A 23,365-nucleotide genomic window follows, 5' to 3' on the forward strand; every position below is an offset into this window, starting at 1 on the left:
ATCAAGTGAAGGAGCCCCTAAAAGACAAAGAAACACACTAATAATGGACATGACTGTGCTACAGAGAGTAGTGAGAAAACTAGCTTAGAGTGGAAGGAAAGAAGCAACTGTCTGTCTGTCTGGATGGGGAGGAGCAACTGTCTGTCTGTCTGGATGGGGGAGGAGCAGGGAACTGATTTGTGTTTGAAGATAGAGTGGAGTCTGGAAAACTGGATCTACAGGTGCCAAGAACACTATAAGAGCAAAATGGGAAGCACCAAGGGAGGGAAAAGAGAGAATAGAGACTCATTAAGGGGAGGGAGAGGGGAAGGCTAAGCAGACTGACTCATGAAAAAGTATGGCTGAACTTTGAGGGACGGAGGCATCAGTCACTTTAAAGGTGAACATACTGTTGATTTTAGAATTATCATTAATGTGATGCTTGGATATCTAGTCTTTATGGTCTGCTGGGTGACCTGCATGTTTGTAATTTTTATTTTTTTGTTTATGAAAATTCAGTAAAAAAAAGTTTAAACCAATATCATCATCATTGTAATTTTTTTTCTCCCTCCACCCACCCAGATCAGGCCTAATGACTCTTCTACCTGCGCTCTCATTTGGCCCAAATGCTCCTTGGTAGCATAAACTAAGAATCCCTGGGAAAAACAGGAGCCCTGCTGCCCATTTGTTCCTGCCTTGGAATTCCCGATCAGCTCATGGTAGGAAGTGGCCCTGCAGGGTGGCCTGCCATCTCCCCCTGCACTGCAGCTCTTCTGCTCTCCTTTGTAGCTGCCCCGTAAGGAGAAGCAAACTTCTGCTCCTTTATTTCCCATCTGCTCACTGGGCGGCTTGTACATTGCAGCTCACACATGTTGTGCTTCACCTCCATGCAGTGAATGCTTGGTGCTCCTGCTAGGTGTCACCCATGTAGTGAGCCAGAGCTGCCTATTTTACCTCCAGGAAGAGCAAGTCAGCAATGACCACTCACTCCGACCTGAGCCTGTATCTGAACTTGGGTCACCTGTGATGTAGGAAAGTCTTTATCCCTCAGTGCCATGAAGCCCCTATCATTAGTGTAAATTTTGAGGGAAGGCTTATAAGACATAGAAATGGAACATGTAACCCTGCTAGATTTGGTTTTCTTTGCAAACGTGTGGTTCTGCCGTCGAGGTATGCTACTGTATTTTCACTTGTGATGAATTTATGTTGATGCTTTATACACTTGTAAACGTAAAAGTAAGAACATGTTGCTGCTTATCAGGGATGTCTTAAGAAATATATAAATGTGAGCAATTTTGAATCCGTGAAAAGCCAGAGACATTCAAGGAATCCGCACATCTCCTCCTGTAAGTACCGGATTTGACTTAGCACTGTACTAATGTTGGACTGAAAGTAGGCAGGTAAGGTGGTTACTTTTTGCACGCTTCCAAAATGTTTGTTTTTGCAAAGAATGTTCTTTTCTTTTTTCTTCTTTCTGTAGTATCTGTAAACCAGAAGGGGAATTGTGAGTGAACAGATACGTAATAATTTGGGGAGTTGGGAGGGAGTCAGAAAGGAGCAAAGTTTTGACGAAACTTGTTTTTCTCTCTCTGAGTGCAAATAAAGGGAGTGTATTTTAATGATAAAATGTATAGTACTATGGCTACTACACTTACCCTTTTGTGTTTAATTTCATAAGCTAAAGAAAGACGCTCCCTACACATGGAATGTAGAACTTTCCAAAACAGAAAAATACTGGGAAGGTTGGTTCCGAGGGTTGTCTAGCCTCTTCCTTAGTTGTCCTGTACCAAAACTGCTGCTTTTGGCAGGTGAGTATTACCTGAGCTGTATATATTAGAGATGGTTTGTTAACATGTTTCATTTAAAGATTCTTGGTTATGTGCAGAAATAAGCATTTTTCATGGTTGCTTTTTTCAGCTGAAGACTTTTTTGGTAGCAGCACATAAGCAGACTGAGAGTGTAAAAAAAAGTTATATATGCTTAGTTAGTTACCAGATTAAAAATCTGTTTGCCTTCTGTTCCAGTTCTATCCATGCAAATAAATTTTCATAGTACATGGACAGCTTGGGTTATGGGTTGGCATATTGGGTCAATGCATATATACTGAGACTGTGTTGTCTTAACTCCCTCAGCTTACTTGGGCTTTGTTGCTTAAAGTATGTTACGTTTGTATGTTGTTCATGTTTATTTTTAATGTTAGGTTGCATGATCTTATGTTGGCTTTCCAAATGGTACATTTCAGTCATAGACAGTATCTGATCCAGATTTGCCTTATAGGAAAATCAGAGTTCACCTCTGTATAACTTGTAAGAAATAGACTTCAGCAACTGCCTTAATATGCTTTCTGCGAGTTCAGGTCATCATGCATTATGATCTTTTTAGTAAAGAGTTGTACCATTTTAAATTCCTGCAGATGGCTTGTTCTCAAAGGTTGAAAATGATTTTAAGGCATTGAATTACATCAGAAAATTGAAAAGTATAGTTCTTGTGGAGATGCTTTGTGTTGACTTCATAAGTGAAAAATGTGTCTATATCAGCTTATCGAAAAATGATAACATCGCTATTTTGGTTGTTTGACCTTTAGAGGTCAATCAACTAGCATTCGAAGACACGGAACAGCAATTTTTTTCCCCAGTTCCTCATTACAAATTGGATATGATCACCAGGGGAAGAGCGTCCTTTGGCTCTGTGGTTCAAGAATATCCTTACACCAGGCCATCCAGTGAATGAAGTAGCGGGGGACTCTGCCTCATTCATCAAGAATGAATGAAGACTGACAGCATCAGATAAAGAAGTTATGTACTCGCCATAACATTCCATCTGTGTTGTTAATCCTTGTTCATTCTTGACATCCCACTCACCTTTCCCTCTCCTGCACATTTCCTGGGGGATCAAACCCTTGTCCTGGGTTTCCATTGGGTTGTTTCCTTGGACATTGATTCTGCTTATAATTCCTGTGTATACTCTTGCTATGATCTGCAAACTTGATCTCAGGTATTGGAGAGGGGGATTGTGGGTAGAGTCTTAGCTCGAGACTTTTTTTGCTGGCGTGAGCTGTATAATGGCTGAGCCGGTTCCAAAGAGCGGAACAGAGTCCCATTCATCAAGAATGTACTAAGATCGACAGCACAGATGGAACTTTATGGTGAGTACATAACTTATTTTTTTTTTAATTTTGCATGTAATATAATCAGTACTTGCTTCTTATCTTGTTATAAAACCTATATTTCTTACAACTAAGAAAAATTATATAGTTTACTCTATCTTTAACATATACAGTCACTGAAAAGATTCCACCCACACATTTAAAATACCCATGACTGCACACTACACAAATTAGCATTTTCATGAAATGTTTTATATGAATGCTAATAAGAACACAATTGATGTACTTTGTGTTTCACTGTTGTAGTCATCACATTTGGGTTATCCCTGCCAGGGTAGCTCTCGGCCAGCCCAAATATCAAAGGCTTAGTATTTTTGCGTCGGTTGCTGTCGCTTCAGGACTGATGTCAAGTCATCAGTAGTATAAAGTAAGGCAGCCGACACTATTACATCAGTCTTTCTTGCCATGGAGCCCAAAGCAGAAGCAGTTCATGCGAGTGCCGGTTGGCCGCTACCTGAGTTTCGTCTAACAAATTGAAGCTGAAGTCTTCTAAAGCTAAGTACCCCATTGGGAATCCTTTTTTCTTGCACTAACCAATGTCAGAAAAAGCTAACATTTATCTCGCCTGTGGAAAGCAAATACCACACCGAGACTTTAATTCGTACTGCATCACTTGTTTAGGCCCAGACCACGACATCCCCCACTGTCACTTCTGTGCTTTGTTCAACGCCAGAACTATCCGTCATTGGGCCCTTATAGTAGCTAGCTATTTTCGCTTACAGTCCTCGAACTCCAGTATGGCTTTGGTAAGCCATCCAACAGCAGATCTTCTGAAAAAACATAAAGATAAAGACAGAGACAGACCGCACAGTTCCAAACCTACCAATGACACTCCCATTAAGCTAGTAGTCAGTTCTCCGGTTCTCAGTGAGGTGCTTTTACAGCCCCTGATGCCCACATCTGTGGATTCACAGGCCGCTACTGAGACCCTTTCAGAGTCCTGTATGCCGCAAAACTCTTCTTTGACTAAGGATCCTGCAGTCATCTCCACCTTGGATGGATCCGGAGCTGCTGAGCAGGCACCAGCTTCTGAGGAAGTTCTTCGCACTACCGATTCTTGACACAAACTGACTTCTTCTCTCACGACTACTGTTCTTTTGAAAATGATAGAGTTTCTTAGGCCCAGAGTATGAACCACACCCAAGAAACTGACGACTCAGTCTCGGGCACCTGCTTCCTTGCCTCAGTCTCAAATGCTTAAAATGGTGGAAGACCTTATCATGCTGATCAGGGGAAGCCAAGCTACCCCCTCCAAAAGGAAAGGAGATCTGTCTCCTGTAGTTTTGTCTGAACAAGAGTCAGATTGACTCTGACTCATCTGAATATGAAGACATGCATCCCCTCTCTACTTATGAGGATTCTGATGCAGAGAGGATACCATCCCTTTAGCCTCTGCCCCAGAGGATTTTTCCTTTGGGGAAACTCTTCATACCTTAAGGGAACATTTCCAGTGGGAGAGTCAGGACTACCCTCAGTCTAAAAAGAGACTGAGGGAATTCCTAGATCTTCCACAGAACAGACCCTTGGCCATCCCCCCAGTCCTGGATGTTGTCCTGGAATCCAGCTTGACTCCTGACACCCTCCCTCCTGCACCCAGAAAACCAGGCAGGTACTATAGAGTCCCTCTCACAAATTTCTTTTTAAAAATCTTACTGCTGACCCTGAGGCAATTTCTCAAGGGCCTGTAAGGGATTAAAGCAACCTCTGCTAAGAATCCCACCCCCTCAGATAGGGATTCCCGAGCACTAGACAGATGGGGTAAAAAAGTATACACCTCCGCTACTCTTGCTATCGGGACACTAATTTGCCAGTTCCGTATGTTAAAATTTCAGTAACATACCCTGAAACTCCTCAAACAAAAAATGTCTTCCTTTCCTGCTTGTGCAGAATCTAAAGAGTTACAAGAGTTAATGCATTCTGCAAGTCAAGTAACTAAACACACCTTGCACTGTGGTTTTGATGCCCTAGAAGCTTCTTGCAGGGCAGCAGAGTTACCGGATCTGTCATTAGAAGGCATGCATTGCTCAAGGAACAGCCCTTGCCAGACCATGTCAAATCTAAATTGTTGGATGTCCTCTTGCACAAAGACAACTTATTTGACACTAAGCCAGAAGAGGTCTTAAAAAAGATGGAAAAAAAAGCAAAATCTATGCAGACAGTTATGGATTTCTTACAGGTCCAGCCACCCAGGTTCAGCAGGCATTGTCCCATCAAGCAGTGGTCCTTTCCTGCTCCCACTAAGCCATTTCAGCCCAGACCCCCCAGACAGCAGCCACAGGGAATGCAGAGATCTAAGTAGTGGACTACCTCCACGTCAAAACCAGGGAGTTCTAAGCCACCCCCTTATGGTAAGAACTCACAATGACTCACCTCCCTCTGCCCACCTTCACTTACCCATAGGAGGAAAACTCTCCTTTCACGCAAGCACCTAGGCCACCATTACCAATGGCCGCTGGGTCCTCAACATAGTGTCCCAGGGATACAGATTTTCTTTCCACACCCTTCCAACCCCAAAAGGGTTCCCAGATCTATCTCCAAACCAGTGGGCAGAGGTGCAAAAGCAAGTCCTTTCCCTGCTCTCTCTGAGGGCAATAGAGCATGTTCCTGCAGAACAGAAAGGCCAAGGTTTCTACTCCAGACTTTTTCTGGTACCCAGAAAAGAGGGCACCTGGCACCCCATCCTTGATCTATACATGCTAAACACCTTCCTGGTGATCCCAAAATTAAAAATGCTGACCCTCCAGCAGCTGCTACCTATGCTCTCCAAGGATGCTTGGCTAGCCACCCTAGATCTAAAAGAACCCTACCTCCACATTCTTATCAGGGAATCATGCAGGAAATATCTCTGTTTTAGGGCAGGATCTTAGCACTTTCAGGTCTCTGGGCTTCCCTTTGGCTTATCTACTGCTCCCAGAGTTTTCACAAAATGTCTGGCTCCAGCCATTGCCTTTTGCAGACAAAGGAATATCCAGATTTACCCATACTTAAGACAACTACCTAATTCAGACAGACAGCCGGGAAAAGCTGCTCAAGCACCTGGCATTTGTAAAGTCCATACTAACCTCCTTAGGGCACACAATCAACGAAAAGAAATCCAAACAGGTGCCCACCCAAAGGATTATATTCCTGGGAGCAAGCCTGGACACAGCATCCCAGATGGCATTCCTTACACCAGAAAACCAAATTTTCCTGACAGCCTACTTCTCTCAACTAGCCACCAGACCCCAGCTATCTGCAAGGAAACTCCTGCAAGCTTTGGGGTTCATGGTATCTTGCCATACTACTCATTCCACATGCCAGACTGCATATGAGGAAACTTCAGTGGTACCTAAAAAGCCTTTGGTGTCAGCACTCTCAAGACTTGGAGACTCTTATACCTGTAATTCCTTGCCTCAGAATAGATTTTCTTTGGTGGGCAACAGCATGCTCCCACAACAAGGGACTTAACCTTCTCACCACCCTCTACCACCCAGACCCTCACCACAGATAAATCAGATTATGCCTGGGGGTACACACCTGGATGGTAGGTGCATACAGGGCCAATGGAGCCCACAGTAAATCCATCTGCACACCAACCAAAAAGAGATGATGGCTGTCCAGCAGGTCTTGATAGCTTTCAAGCCCCTTCTCTCCCCAGGGGGCTCTCCTGATCAAAACAGACAACGCCACTGTGATGTGGTATATCAACAAGCAGGGAGGGACTCGCTCCTACCCTCTATGCAGGCTGGATATGACCTTTTGGCACACAGCCTCTGCCATGCAACTCCACCTGTTAGCACAATTCCTACCAGGTTTTCTCAACTCTCTGGCAGACCAATTAAGCAGAAATCTTTTGGACCTACATGAGTGGCAGCTCAACAGAAGAACCTTCACCCTAATAACTCACAAATGGGGCACTCCGAAGGTCGACCTGGTTGCCTGCCACACCAGCCATCAGCTCAGCAAATTCTGCACCAGGGAGCATCACTGTATGGCTTAGAAAGTGGATGCCCTGTCCTTCCCCTGGGTCAATCTATCGGTCTATGCCTTTCCTCAACTACCTCATCCCCAGGGTACTGCTCAAAATAAAGGAGGAAAAACCAAGGACAGTTCTTATAGCTCCAGACTGGCCTCGCCAGCACTGCTCAGCCTGTCCCCACTGCGACCATGGCATCTTCCTCAAATTCCAAACATCCTGACCCAGAGGGAAGGGGAATTCATGCATCTCCAATTGCAGAGACTCAGTTTGGCAGCTTGGCTTATTCCCTAACCCCTGCTCAATCTGCCAACCTCAGTAAACAGGTTCTAGATGTTATACGTGAGGCCAGACGCCCACGACCAGAAAGTCTTATGCTGCCAAATGGAAGTTGTTCTGCACCTGGATTCAGGCTAAGGGAGCCACTACGGCACAGCCCTCCCTCCCTCTCACCATAGGTTACTTAGCTGACCTGCTACACAGTGGCCTCTCTATTTTCCCCTATAAAAGTTCATGCCTCTGCTATCTCTGCTCATTTCCCCACTGAGCAGCCCCTTTTCTCGCACCCTTTGATCAAACAGTTCCTGAGAGGGGCTAGCAACTTGAGGCAACCCAGAAGAGCACCAACCCCAGCTTGGGATCTTAACTTTGTGTTGGAAAAGCTCACCCTGCTCCCCTTTGAACCAGCTTCTTCTGCAGAGCTAAAATTTCTCTCCTGGAAGACAGCCTTCCTTCTGGCCATCATTTCAGCCAGAAGAGTCTCTGAGCTGCAAGCACTCATGGCTGGGGAACCCTTCATCATCTTTCATGCTGACAGGGTATTCCTCAGGACTAACACAGCCTTCATGCCCAAGGTGGTGTCCAGTGTGGCTCTCAACCAATCCATTCATTTGCCCACTTTTTTTCTAAATCCCCAGAACAAGGGGGAAAGGATCCTGCACTCTCTAGATGTGCACAGACAGCTCAGATTCTATCTGGACAGGACTAAATCCTTCAGAAAGTCTGATCAATTGCTGGTTAGCTTTGCTACAGGGGCAGAAGGCAGAGTCATCTCCAAACAAACCATTTCCAAATGGATAGCACACTGCATCCATTTCTGCTATAAACAACACAGAAAGCCTCCTCCCAAGGGGGTCAGGACTCACTCCACCAGAGCAGCCTCTACCTCTGCAGCTTTCCTCAGAGGAGTCCCCACCAGGGACATCATGGAGGCTGCCACCTGGACATCTGTTCACACTTTTACCAAACATTACCACCTGCCCCTCATCTCCAAATCCAGGGCAGGGTTTGCCTCTGCAGTCTTGCAGGGCATCCTAGCCAGACCCTAGTTTCCTTGACTGCCTCCACCCATTTCCTCAGCTTTGGGAATCAACCCAAATGTGATGACTGCAACAGTGAAACACGAAGAACATAGTGCAGTTGTGTACACTTAACATAAATGTAGATGTTCGAGTGTATTCACTGTTGCAGTCCTGGTTTCCCTCCCTCCATCCCCTTTTTTCCTTTTCTTCTCTTTCCTTTCAAGGGACTTATTGGTATTTACTTTCTACTGGTGGGGTTCTTCCACCAGAACCTGGCTCCTACTTGTGGGCTCCTGACAAGTTAGGGCAAGAAAAACTGATGTAATGGCGTCGGCTGCCTTCCTTTATACTACTGACATCCTGACGTCAGTCCTGAAGTGACAGCAACCGATGCAGAAATACTAAGCCTCTGATATTTGGGCTGGTCGAGGGCTACCCTGGCAGGGATAACCCAAATGTGATGACCAACTGTGAATACACTTAAACATCTCCATTTATGGTAAGTGTACACAACTGCACTTTTTGCTTGCAGTTGCTTTTTTCCTCATTAGTGCCCCCATGAATATTAATGACAAGGTTTGGTTATATGCTATACAGTCCACCCACAAGTTTAACAGAGCCAACAAATGTGCAGTCTTTCTCAGCCACCTTTTCTTGTAAAGTCATTTTCCCAAGTGAGACTGATGTTTTATAGCCTGACATGTAGTCACTAATGTCAGGGTTGCTGATTTTTCTTCCTGTTGATCTCCATCGCCCAACACCAGACTTGTTGAACTCCAAGGGTGCTTCTGATTCTTGTAGTCAACTCCTGTGCTTTTATTTTTTTCTCTCTTGAGCATTTTCCTTTGGAACATGGGAAAGGTTTTCACTGGCAAAGTCACTCTGCTTCACATTCTTCTGAGAATAAAGCACATAGTCCCCTTCTCCCCTTCTGCTTGCTGGCTCACTTTTTGTTGGATAAACTTATTTTCTCCTTATCCTGTTATGCATCCAAATATGTCTTTAGTACTCCAGGAAAAAATATTCTGAAGGCAGCTGGGATACAGCAGCTTGACTCTTAACACCTGCCTCTCTGCATTCCCTGATTGCGGAGATGCATTTGCTTCTCTTCTGCCAGTATTGTATGAATAATCCTTGTAATCCTTGCCCGCAAGTATTCTGCTGTCTTTAAATTTTAATACTTTTTTTTTCTAACACAGTTTTGTCAGGATCAGCTCTGTGCTTGTAAGGTTGCCTCCTTACTAATATAGGTCTTGGCTGCTTTCTCATGGCCAGGTTTGGAGCATACACGTGGTGTGCTCTGTAAATTAATAAATCCTGCTCTGGAACACCAATCCAGCTGCTCAATTACATTTTCTTGAAATTTATACAGTGTTTTCCTTTCAGTTTCTCTAGTAACAGCAGTAAAGTTCAGATTTTCAGTGTATGCTGTGTCTTCCAACTCTTATGTTTTGAAACAGTTTGTGAGAACTCTCATGCTCGGCCAGCCTTGTTTTCATTTCATCCTCTGCTTTTTGCATTTTTATCAGTCCCGTCTAGTTAAAGCTTTTTTTATTTGTTTCAGTCTCTCTCTCTCTCTCTCTCTCTGTATCTCTCTATTTCATTTGATAACACTGCTTCGGTGTTTCATTTATTTTAATTACCTCTGAGTACATTTGATTTATTTTTTCCTCTAAATTACTAGAAGCCATCTCTTATACCATAGTTGAAGGTTTAACTGCTTTTTTGGAGAACAGCTGTGGGATTCTTCCCATCAGTGTTTTTTTGGTACTTGCATATTATCGCAACCAGATTTTTAACTGATAATATGCAAGTACTCATGTGCTGTTTACGTGGCGACAAAATTATTTCACGTTATTGTCAGTTGCAAAGTGTATAACTATTTAAAGTGTACCCAGATTTTTTAGTCTCTTATCCTCCCATTATTTTAGGTTTTCGCCACATTTCATGCACCATCATGTTGTCACGAATGTGTGTCATTGTTACTTAATTGTCAAAGGTTCCCATTCAGTTATGGCTGAAAGGTGAATGTAGAAGGTAGAATTTGTAATGTCTGTTTTCAATTTGTGACATGTAACGATCATATTCACGCAGTCAGAAATTAAACGGCTTGTTGCATGTAACTGCTGCTTTTCTTCCGACTGGGACTGATTGCTCCACTGTCCCCAATTCACACTTGTGTCACTGCCATTGCACGTATACATACCTGTCAGCTGTCCACATTTGCGTACAATGTCCAGCTTTTTGACCCATATTTTTGGTATGGCCCTCATAAAATGTGTGATGGTCTACCAAGTCAGGGGGATGATCTGAAGATGGAAGTCAGTAACTAATAATAGCATATACTCCATATGTGTAGTAGCAGCCAGGTTAATTTTACTTCTCAGTAAGTGTTGTCGACAAAGGACTGTCCCCAGGAAGTGGAATTTAGCCATTATGCCTGTTCCTTTTCAGAACCAATGTAATACAAAAGTAATTTGGAGTTTACACACCCCTTTCTACTTTCAATTTGTTCTTTGCTGCCATCCAGGCAGTGTACTTGTAAGCCATTAACTGAATTTTAACCACAGTGAACATTTCACTGGCCCTTTTTTCCCAGTTTCTCTTTCACACTGGGAGAGATGAAATTAAGCTGTTTATCAGTGTGCAGCCATCTTGGAAGGTTCTTTGCCCAGAATTTTGGAGCAAACAAATTGAGAGGTGTGTGTGTCTGTCTCTGTTTGTCTCTGTCTGTGCCTGCGTGTGTCTGTCTGTGTGCGTGCTTATTCTCCCCGAAGGAGGAGCTCAGGGCCTGCAGTATTCGATGCTTATTTGTTTCACTGTGGAGTTGTATTACTTGATTTTCTGAATGGAAAAGGTGTAGTGTTATCCACTATTTTTCCCTATCACATTAATTTGCCGTGGACTGGACATTTTTGCAAATTCATGTTTTCAGTTTTATCAGAAACATTTGTCTCCTAAAGATTGCTTGTTTAGACAGGCTAAGAAATTAGATTTAACAACTTGCTTTTCTTCTGTGGATTTAACTAATCTACTTGCATATATTTTGTGTTGTGATTTATTTTCTCATTAAGTATCAGAGCAGTCTATTGAGTTATCCTGTCCAATAAATGGCTACTGACTGTAATATTCTAGTGGGAATCTTGAGCTTTATGGGATTCCATAACCTGGTCTTCTAAAGTTTCAGACTCCGACACACACACACACACACACACACACACACATCTGAGACGTAGTTGTTACACTTAGTATCCAAACAGCACACTTTTTTGAAACACAGCATTTTCAGGTGTCTTCTTTAAATCCGTAAGAAAGACATGATGTACTTCCTTTCTAGGCTCAACTGGATATTTAAGCACCGTGTCTAACATCAAAAACTTAACTTCTAACAAAGGGCTCCTTTTAACCCCAAAGCTCAAGTAATTGTAAAATCTGTGCTGGCCCATTAAAATTTATCACATTATGTCTGTGTAGAAGCATAGGACAACGTTGTACTGAAGTACATTTTTTAATAGTTTGTGTTATTTTTATTTTGGTATTTTTTCTTGTAGTACTGCATTTTATCAGTGTTTTGCAATATTAGTGTGTTGTATTTTTTTTCTGCTTTCTGATTGACTGAATTTTAAGCTTTTTTATTTATTTTTTATTGACATTTATGTGTTTGAGTTGTAGCTTGCATTTTGCATTATTGAATGCTCGGATGTTCTACTCTTTTTCATACTGAAGTGGATGTGAGAGATTGCTTGACTTTTTTGAATTATAATAGTTTATATTGTTGCAGCTCACGTCAGTGATTTGAAGTATTGTTGGTTGTGCTGTAATTTTAGAAGTTTTCTTTTTAATTTGGTGTTGTATTTTTCACTATCTTTGTGTAATCTACTTATATTTTGGAAGATGTAATAAATGTGTATGTATTTTTGATGTGTTAGTCACTTGACAGTGTGAATATTGGCACTAGATGACTGTCACTGTTTGACGCCCCATCCGTATGGGGGGGGGGAGAAAAGGGGGTGTGAAGGGATGGATATACATTTTGCAGTAGATGCATGATTTGTATTCCGCTCTATTTGAATGGTCCAAGTTGAGGATAATTACATATTCATATACACTGGATACTACGGTATTTGAATCCCCATACCTTGAGACTGCAATTCTTTTATTTGTATACACTGTAAAAAATGTCATGGTAGTTACTCATTTTAAGATGGTGATGGTCTACAAAATAAGCATAAAGGACATTGTAAGAAGAGTCATTTTTCTTTTCTTTTTTTTTGTTGGTTGCCCTTTCTGTCTGCATGTTCTGCCTTGCTGTGGGGACATGGGGGAGTACCTTGTTATATTGGTACGTGCTGACCTAGAAGGATGTACATCTGTTCCCCAGCAAATCAAGACAGAAAAGGCTGTTGGCAGCCTTATAGCGATTGTCCTTTCAGTGGAACTGATGGGAAAAGTCTCCAAGACTTGATTTATTTTTATTAAGTATTGCAGTGTTATCATTTATGCAGCATGTTTAGAAGTGTAATGCCATAATGCAACCTAAAATGCTCATCCTTCGGTTGCCGTGCGTTTCCTGTAACTTGTTATACTTATTTGCTGCCTGTCCACTCAGTGGTTAACCTGTTTGTATATCACTACCTGTCCAATCAGTGCTTAACCTGTTTGTATATCACTACCTGTCCAATCAGTGCTTAACCTGTTTGTATATCACTACATCACTACCTGTCCACTCAATGGTTAACCTGTTTATATATCACTACCTGTCCACTCAATGGTTAACCTGTTTATAACCTGTTTATATATCACTACCTGTCCACTCAGTGGTTAACCTGTTTATATATCACTACCTGTCCACTCAGTGGTTAACCTGTTTGTATATCACTAACTGTCCACTCAGTGGTTAACCTGTTTGTATATCGCTACCTGTCCACTCAGTGGTTAACCTGTTTGTATATCGCTACCTGTCCACTCAGTGGTTAACCTGTTTGTATATCACTACCTGTCCACTCAGTGGTTAACCTGTTTGTATATCACTACCTGTCCACTCAGTGGTTAACCTGTTTGCATATCACTACCTGTCCACTCAGTGGTTAACCTGTTTGTATATCGCTACCTGTCTACTCAATGGCTAACCTGTTTGTATATCGCTACCTGTCTACTCAATGGCTAACCTGTTTGTATATCGCTACCTGTCCACTCAATGGCTAACCTGTTTGTATATCGCTACCTGTCCACTCAATGGCTAACCTGTTTGTATATCGCTACCTGTCCACTCAATGGCTAACCTGTTTGTATATCGCTACCTGTCCACTCGGTGGTTAACCTGTTTATATATCACTACCTGTCCACTCAGTGGTTAACATGTTTATATATCACTACATCACTACCTGTCCACTCAATGGTTAACCTGTTTATAACCTGTTTATATATCACTACCTGTCCACTCAGTGGTTAACCTGTTTGCATATCACTACCTGTCCACTCAGTGGTTAACCTGTTTGTATATCACTACCTGTCTACTCAATGGCTAACCTGTTTGTATATCGCTACCTGTCCACTCAATGGCTAACCTGTTTGTATATCGCTGCCTGCCCACACCATGAGTTAACCTGTTTATATATCAGTACCTGTCCACTCAATGGTTACCTGTTTATCGCTGCCTGCCCACACCATGTTAATCTGTTTATATATCACTACCTGTCCACTCAATGGTTAACCTGTTTCTATATCGCTACCTGTTCACTCAATGGTTAACCTGTTTGTTGTATATCGCTGCCTGCCCACATGATGAGTTAACCTGTTTATATATCACTGCCTGCCCACACCATGAGTTAATCTGTTTATATTTCACTACCTGTCCACTCAATAGTTAACCTGTTTGTATGTCGCTACCTGTCCACTCAATGGTTAACCTGTTTGTATATTGCTGCCTGTCCACTCAATGGTTAACTATTTGTATATCGTTGCCTGTCCACTCAGTGGAAAACCTGTTTATATATTGCTGCCAGTCCACTCAGTGGTTAACCTGTTTGTATATCACTGCCTGTCCACTCAATGGTTAACCTGTTTGTATATCACTGCCTGTCCACTCAGTGGTTAACCTGTTTGTATATCACTACCTGTCCACTCAATGGTTAACCTGTTTGTATATCACTACCTGTCCACTCAATTGTTAACCTGTTTATCGCTGCCTGCCCACACCATGAGTTCACCTGTTTAGATATCGCTACCTGTCCACTCAATGGTTAACCTGTTTGTATATCGCTACCTGTCCACTCAATGGCTAACCTGTTTGTATATCGCTACCTGTCCACTCAATGGTTAACCTGTTTGTATATCGCTACCTGTCCACTCAATGGCTAACCTGTTTGTATATCGCTACCTGTCCACTCAATGGTTAACCTGTTTGTATATTGCTACCTGTCCACTCAGTGGTTAACCTGTTTGTATATCGCTGCCTGCCCACACCATGAGTTAACCTATTTATATATCACTACCTGACCACTCAGTGGTTAACCTGTTTATCGCTGCCTGCCCACACCATGAGTTAACCTGTTTATATATCACTACCTGTCCACTCAATGGTTAACCTGTTTGTATATCGCTGCCTGTCCACTCAATGGTTAACCTGTTTGTATATCGCTGCCTGTCCATTCAATGGTTAACCTGTTTATATATCGCTGCCTGCCCACACCATGAGTTAACCTGTTTATATATCGCTGCCTGCCCACACCATGAGTTAACCTGTTTGTATATCACTGCCGATCCACGCAATGGTTAATCTGTTTGTATATCGCTGCCTGCCCACACTATGAGTTAACCTGTTTGTATATCGCTGTCTGTCCACTCAATGGTTAACCTGTTTGTATATCGCTACCTGCCCACTCCATGGTTGACCTGTTTGTATATCGCTGTCTGCCCATACCATGAGTTAACCTGTTTATATATCACTGCCTGTCCACTCAGTGGTTGACCTTTTTGTATATCGCTGCCTGCCCACACCATGAGTTAATCTGTTTGTATATCACTACCTTTCCACTCAATGGTTAACCTGTTTGTATATCGCTACCTATCCACTCAATGGTTAACCTGTTTGTATATTGCTGCCTGTCCACTCAATGGTTAACCTGTTTGTATATTGTTGCCTGTCCACTCAATGGAAAACCTGTTTATATGTTGCTGCCAGTCCACTCAATGGTTAACCTGTTTGTATATCGCTGCCTGTCCACTCAATGATTAAACTGTTTGTATATCACTGCCTTGCCCGCACCATGAGTTAACCTGTTTATATATCACTGCCTGTCCACTCAATGGTTAACCTGTTTATATATCGCTGCATTGCCCACACCATGAGTTAACCTGTTTATATATCACTACCTGTCCAATCAGTGGTTAACCTGTCTGTATATCGCTACCTGTCCACTCAATGGTTAACCTGTTTGTATATCGCTGCCTGCCCACACCATGAGTTAACCTGTTTATATATCACTACCTGTCCACTCAATGGTTAACCTGTTTATATATCACTGCCTGCCCACATGATGAGTTAACTTGTTTATATATCGCTGCCTGCCCACACCATGAGTTAACCTGTTTATATATCACTACTTGTCCACTCAGTGGTTAACCTGTTTATATATCACTGCGTGCCCACACCATGAGTTAACCTGTTTGTATATTGCTGCCTGTCCACACTATGAGGTAACCTGTTTATATATCGCTGAACTACATTGTTAGTGTGTGGGAATTCTGTGTCCTTTAGCTTTGTGTTGTAGTATGCAGAATTGTTTGCTATCTGAATGTATAATAGCTAAATTGTGTGATTGCCATATAAGTTAAACACTGATATAAACTGAAAGAGAGAGTGTTTGCTGTGTACTCATGTGTCTTGTTCTGTTTTTTTTTTCAGGAGTTGATAGACTTGACAAAGATCTAACAATTGGACAAATGCAAGGTAGTACATGTTTTATTTTGTCATACTCTAAGCTCAAAGAAGTTTCTAACTGCTCATGTGGCCACTGGATATGAAATAGTTTGGCGTTTGCAGTAGTAGTAACTTTGTGTGTGTGTGATGGCAGAAGTGTTGGTTTGTTTTGGTAACTGCTTTGTGCCTCTGCTTACTCAAGTGACTTCTGTAGGTCATTTTAAATTGCTTTAACCCCTCCCCACCTTTGCTCGTGTAGCCTAAGGGCTTTGTTTTTTTCACCAGCATGTATACCCTGATCCAGCTTGTCCATGCACTCTGCAAATGCTTCACAATCCAGGTTTACATGCACCCTCACATTTCCTAGTTACACTTTGCTTCCAGTGCTGAACTGCAGACTTTGATGCACTTTTCAGTTAAGTTGATGTCCTTCAGCTGGTGACTTGCGTTTATACTCTTCCCCTTGGTTGGTAGACTTTGGAATCTGAGTATAATGTCGGTTGTCAAGGTCATCTGCACCATTTCATTCTTAGTCTAATTTGGTACATCAGAAATGAACTTAAACCTTCCCCTTTCCTCCATGATGGCACAAGGTACTTTTGATGAAAACACCGTTTCCTCTTCCAGGAAAAGAGCCATCCCCTGTTGCTTTTTCATTGAAGCAGAGTACACATTGGAGGAAGCCGGAAGCATTCAGTTATGTATTGCTTAACAGCTGAATTCTGGTAAAATATTAGCACATGTTAAGCAATGTGAAAAACAAAGGTGAATGCAGAGCTTGAGCTCTGCGGTTGAAAGTCTTCCTTACTGGATCACTGGTTGTGTATTTTCCTCTAATCTTCTTTGCAGAGATGACAGTGTTTGTGAACTTTCACACTGGGACTGCTGAAAGTGGCCTCCTTATAAACAGCACATGTTGGAACAATTCCACAAGGACCACCATTTGGAGGCCTCGTCTAAGCTTGGACCTCCTTGAGGCAAGTCTGATATTTAACCATCCCTTGAAACCTTCAGGTGGTGATTTTGGCACTGATTAGAAGGTGCAGCAACCTAAAATAATCCTTGACAAAGGGCCGTGAGATTGCAGTAAGCAGCCTGTCTGTTCCCGCCCTCGGGGTGTATCCCAAGTTTCATGTGCCATTCTGTCTTTGTATGATCTGCTCAAGCTTGTGGGTGGTTGGCCTGATCCTAGGCATTGGTCTTTTGAGTCTCTTGATCATTGATGATGGGTAGTACTTGAGACGGGGGACTCTTCCTTCTCTATCTGGCTTGCAGGCCCCATTTGAGGAAGATGCCTTTGGTCATTGTATTCATGGTCTTCCATCATGTGGACTAGTTACCAAGCAGAAATTTGCATGATGGGAGCTAAAGTCATTTGTATGGGATTACACCATTAGGCTGCTTGATAAGAAGCCCTGAAAAGACATTTCCCACACCATACCGCCTTTGGCCTAATACTCAATCTAGTACTGGTTCCTAATCCTTCATGAGTTCCTGCCCATGTGTGGTGGGGTTTCTGATTCTTCCTTTCCTGCAATGCAGAAAGCCTTTGAGGATTCAAAGGATGCACAGGTCACCATCTGAGAGAGACACCACTCTGCATCTCTTCTGTAAACTCCCCTCATTTGGAAATGCCTTCAGGTGGATAAGCAGCTTATACTGTCCTCTGGCCTCCTGAACCCGCCCCTCCCCTCCAGAGAAGTACTTCGGAGAATTTCTTGAGAAGAAGTGCAAGAAGCCTTGGTATTCGCACTTTTTGAGAAAGTTATTGGAGGCACTGTCAGAGCAGCCTGGAAGCACCCTGATTCTACTCTAAGAAAGGATAATAAATTTTTGCAGTCTTTTTCCTGACTGGGTAGATTTCATCCTTGCTAAATATTTCTGTGATGAATCCTTACTTCTTTCAGTCCACTGTACTTCCCAGAGACATAGCATGTTGCCATTGAACTGAGGACAACACTTTCGAGAGGTGTAGCTAAATGGTCTGTTCCTCTGGCACAGGGCACTCAGCTGTTCATATTGTTTGTCCCAGTTCCAAGCTTACCGTCTGAGGTGCCCAGTGGTGGATCTTTGTCAACATTTTGCCCATAGTGTCTACTCTGGAATAACCTGTTGTCATTTTGGTTAAGGCTTCATGGTTTGGTGTGTGCCTTTGCAGGACTTTATGGCTGAGACTGTCCTCCCTCAAGGAGGGGCTCAGAAAGCATGTCACAAATGCCAGCCTTGCAGGAGCTGTGTCTTTCAGACAGCCATCCAGGACCTGGCTACTGATCTTTTAAATAGGGACTAGGCCCATCTCTTTGACTTTTGTGATCCTCTTCTTACTACTTCCTAGCCTTTGTCTGCTAAGACTGGCCAGTGTCCGAAGAGAAGGTGACCTCTGAAGTCCAAGGAGGACTCTCCGTTGTTGCATGGTCTTGTACACGCTGTCCCAAGCCCTGGTGTTGATGGAATTGTACAGATTAGCAACTCTACCGATAGCCATGCAACTCTCTTAAGTACAGACCTGGTCTGCCAGTAGCTGAACATGGGATGGTAGTTTAGTTTGCTGCAGCTCTTGGAACCACCACAAATAATCATTTAGTTGTAAACATAATCACCTTTGGCTGCATTCTTTAAGCTATGTGATTCTCCAGAGAGGGCTTCACTGGCAGATTGTGTTCCAGCAAAGGTCTTGTAAGACTGCGTAAGAGTTATGAGGATTTTAATCCTAGTTTTTTCTTTTCATAAAGTGGGTAGAGTGCTTCAGACCTATTCCCAGTCTCTGTAGCTTCGGTCAGCATGTCCAGTATGTCTATTAGAAGAGAGGTGGTCTGCAGCGATATTCCTTTACTTCCAGATGAAGGGGTGGACTGATTAGCAGATGTGCTGGATACTTTGACACATCAGAATCTCTGCTCTGTACCAGAAGTGTGAGGCTTGACTGTGGCCAAGGTAACCCAGTATAGATTAATGAGTCGGGCGTTGGAGTAAGCTGGCAGTGAATATAGTCATCCCCATCCTGGTGATATTGGGGGGCAACATGGTATTAATTCAGGCTAGGCCTTAAAGTGGCTGTGAACGGCAGAGGAGAAGAGGCTGCTGTAGTAACCAGGGCTGGTCACAGGTGATCTCATTGCTCACCAGGCCTAATAAGCAGAATCAATGGGGTGGGCAGTAGGGTCTAGGAGACACTGGCACACACTGGTCAGTATATGTGATAACTTCTGGCTCTGATGTCCACTGTGTACCTTCGTCCCCAAACTTGCCTTCAGTAGCCTCATCCAGGATGTGTAATACCAGTGTGAATGTCTGATAACCCCAGTATCCATCCCTCCTGTCATGTGGTACTAGAAGAATGTTCAAGCTATGAAGGGTGGGGAGATACGCAGCTATCAGTTGAAGGGGTGTGAGGGGGAATAGGGTGAGACCTGTTATTGAGTATTCAAACTGCAGAAACGTGAAGTCCAGGCATCAGTGAAATTCATGAAGTCTCAGCACTTGCTGTAGTACCACTGAAGTATTTTTTCAGGGAGACTGTACCCCCCCCCCCAACACACACTTAAATACCAACTCCAAGGTCAGAGTATTCTCTGTATTCTGAAGAACAGTGAGGTACCTGAACCTCTTACTTGGTATATGTTGCCCATATTCAGAGTATTTGTCTCACTGTTCTCAGGATTATAGCTGTGGACCTCAGAATTTCAAAGTAACCACAGTATTGTGCATATTTTCAGGAAAATGCTGTAGTTTGCTCATGGCACGTGTCACTTCCATTTTAAAGTGTTGCTATTTTGACTTCCCCAGCACTCAGTGTTCACGCTGTTGGCCATGGAAGGTGAAGCTTTGTAAGAAAAAGGGACTTCTGGTGGAGAGGACTGCTGCTGTGCTCCAATGAATGTTTTTTCTAAGGGTCATCATAAATTGTAAGAAGTATTTTTTAATTCAGGATCAGAAGAAACCCTTTGTCAGGATGGAGTTGGACAGTCTCTATCATTTTTAGTTGTTGCTGTAGGAGAGGGCAGAGCAGATCATGGCTTTAGCTACTTGTGTGGGGATGCAGCACAGAGGCCAGGTTTGGAGAGGGCCCAGGAGGTCATGGCTTTAGCTACTTGTGTGGGGATGCAGCACAGAGGCCAGGTTTGGAGAGGCCCAGGAGATCATGGCTTTAGCTACTTGTGTGGGGATGCACCACAGAGGCCAGGTTTGGAGAGGGCTCAGGAGGTCATGGCTTTAGCTACTTGTGTGGGGATGCAACACAGAGGCCAGGTTTGGAGAGGGCCCAGGAGATCATGGCTTTAGCTACTTGTGTGGGGATGTAGCACAGAGGCCAGGTTTGGAGAGGGCCCAGGAGATCATGGCTTTAGCTACTTGTGTGGGGATGCAGCACAGAGGCCAGGTTTGGAGAGGGCCCAGGAGATCATGGCTTTAGCTACTTGTGTGGGGATGCAGCACAGAGGCCAGGTTTGGAGAGGGCCCAGGAGGTCATGGCTTTAGCTACTTGTGTGGGGATGCAGCACAGAGGCCAGGTTTAGACTCTACTGCGTCTTCTAGACTTGAATGCTGCCATCAGTTTTCTGGCCTTGTTTGTTTGTGCATGTGGATCTTGCAGTGGAGTACGAGATGTCAGTAGCTTCACCATCACCACAGATCTGCTGTAGGTATCAAACCCTTGTCTCCAGGCTCCTCACACCCTTGCTGTTAATGTCAGGCCCTTGTCACCACCTGCTGACAGACCTGCTATTGATGTTGGATCCTTGCCACCAGGCTCATCCTAGCCCTGCTTTTGATGCAAGAAAAAGTTTCTTGGACTTTCAGCATGAAAACCCTGAACCAGAAAGTCTGTATGCCCGTTCGGGGCACAAACATCCGTTACCTGGTCCTCACAAACATGGGGAAATGTTGTATACCCCCCAAGTGTAATGTCCTCATTTGTCAGGTCAAACCACAAAGCTGTCTCCTTGGAAATAAAAGTTAAGCTTGGGACACCACCTAACCTCAGAACGTTTAGGAATTATTCCAACACAAATTTCCTGCTTTTAAATAACATCCTGGCAAACTTTTAAACAGTCCTGTAAACCCAGGGTGCACTGTTGTCTTTGTGGAGTCATTCAGAAAGTCCTTGAAAAACTGTCTACAGCTGCATGGAGGGATCAGTGCTTAACCAGAAGTAGTACAGGGTAAGCTCAAAAAGCAAGCCATCGTGGTGAAACACCCGCATAAATAGGTTTTGTAACAAAACAAAGAAGGTCACGTCTGCTGAGGAAGGGAAGAACTCCCTCACCGAGCTTAATAAGCAACTTAGGGCACTAATTGTCTACCATATCCAAATCTGAGGTAAAAGTAGCCACCCAGGCTAAGGGCAGTCATAAGGCAGTCCTCAGCTGCGTCTGTAACCTCGATGGCAATGCACAGCAATATGCTGAACGAATTGTAAATGGAACCACCTGTTCTGAGCCAGAAGATCTAGATAATCTACTGGCCGATAAGTTCCGCTCCAGTTTTACCCCCACATTCGCCAGCAGACACCTTTCATGAAATGCCCCCAGCCATAACTTTCCCAATATCACTAAGGAGCAGGTCCAAAAAAGCACTGTCCAAGGCCCAAAGACTGCATTCATGGGTCCTGATAATATCCCAAGTTGTCTACTTAATAGCATGAAACATGATCTGTCGGGCCCACTATAGTCATCATTTAACTGTTTTGACTAACGGAGGACTGCAGCTGTTATTCTTGTGTACAAGGACAAGCCATCCACAAACCTGGGAAACTATAAACCCAGTAAGCATGGCTAGTTTCTTATAAAAAGCCATGGAAAAAAATAATCATGGATATGATAAATGACATAAGTAACCTTCAGATGCTGATTCAACTTGGTTTGGATTTAAGGGTTGGTCATACCTACTCAACCTAATAGACTTCTTTGAGAAAAATCACTAAAGCAGTGGACAAGGGCAAAATGTTGCATACTGCTTACCTTGATCTGGCCGAGGTATTTGACGAATGTCCCAGTCAGGCATTGTGGGTAAGCTCAAGAGGCGGTATATGCCTGGCCAACAAAAGCGTCTTCTAGTCCAGCCTTAATGGACCCGTTACACACTCATAAACTAAATTTCATTAGAAATGCCTAATTTAGGGACATCATCCTCTCCTGAAAGATGTGTTGGAGAGACTGGTATGTCTCACAGACTTTGCACCTTCTCTGCAACAGGCTTCCCACTCATGTGAAACAGGTATTGCATACACTCATTCAGGTGCACCCTAGATCAGTGGGTGGGGAATTGCAAATTTGCCCCTGGCCTGGTACCTGTATCTCCATTAGGAAGAGGGAGCTTGTCAATGCTTGACCATCCATGTTCAGATTGTATACCCTACACAAAACCTATGGGATCCAAACTAGTCCATTACGTTTGGGTAGCATGGCCTGGCTTAAGAAGGCCTTTATGGTCATTAGCCTTATAATCATTGTGATCCTATAAAACCATCACCAGGCTCCTCCTAGACCTGCTTTCGGTATCAGGACATTCTCTTCAGGCTGCTCCTGAGCCTGTTGTTGGAGCTAGATCTTTGCCACCAGAGTGTTCCTGGGCTTGCTGTTAGCATTCAGAAAATGGCAACAGGCTTCATGCAGACCAACGTTTGAGAGAGATCCCTGCCACAAGACTCCACACAGATCTGCTGTTGGTTTCAGACCCATCATCTCCTGCCACACACTTGCTTTTAGTATCAGACCCTTTTTACCAAGCTCCTGACAGACTTGCCATTTGTGTCGGAGCTTTGTCAACAGGCCTCTCTCAGACTTGCCACTGGTGTCTGTTTTCAAAGTCAAAGTAAACTTTATTATCATTTAGAACTACACACGTGTAGCCTAAATGAAATTGTGTATATGAGCTCAATCCATGAGATTACAAAGGAAAGTGAAACAGCACAAACAAGTAGAGGAATAAACATAATTAACAAATACAGAACTACTCCCAATACACGCAAGAAAGGGCAGAGACATTTACCAACAGTCGTATACGAAAAGAATACCCTCCCCAAAGTTAAATTAACCACCCTATTT

At 43.4% G+C, this 23,365-nt stretch overlaps 1 protein-coding gene across 1 annotated transcript in view; it reads left to right on the forward strand.

Annotated features, from left to right (window-relative positions):
• Positions 1-23,365, forward strand: part of PPME1 (protein phosphatase methylesterase 1) — a 973,601-nt gene that overhangs the window by 733,469 nt on the left and 216,767 nt on the right. The window contains exons 10-11 of the mRNA XM_044073394.1: positions 1,658-1,787; positions 16,308-16,352. Coding sequence (XP_043929329.1) covers positions 1,658-1,787; positions 16,308-16,352 — 175 coding nt within the window. The remainder of the gene's footprint in view (positions 1-1,657; positions 1,788-16,307; positions 16,353-23,365) is intronic.

Source organism: Protopterus annectens, chromosome 5.part1 (genome assembly GCF_019279795.1).
Source record: "Protopterus annectens isolate FY-2018-M chromosome 5.part1, PAN1.0, whole genome shotgun sequence".
Taxonomy (NCBI): domain Eukaryota; kingdom Metazoa; phylum Chordata; order Ceratodontiformes; family Protopteridae; genus Protopterus; species Protopterus annectens.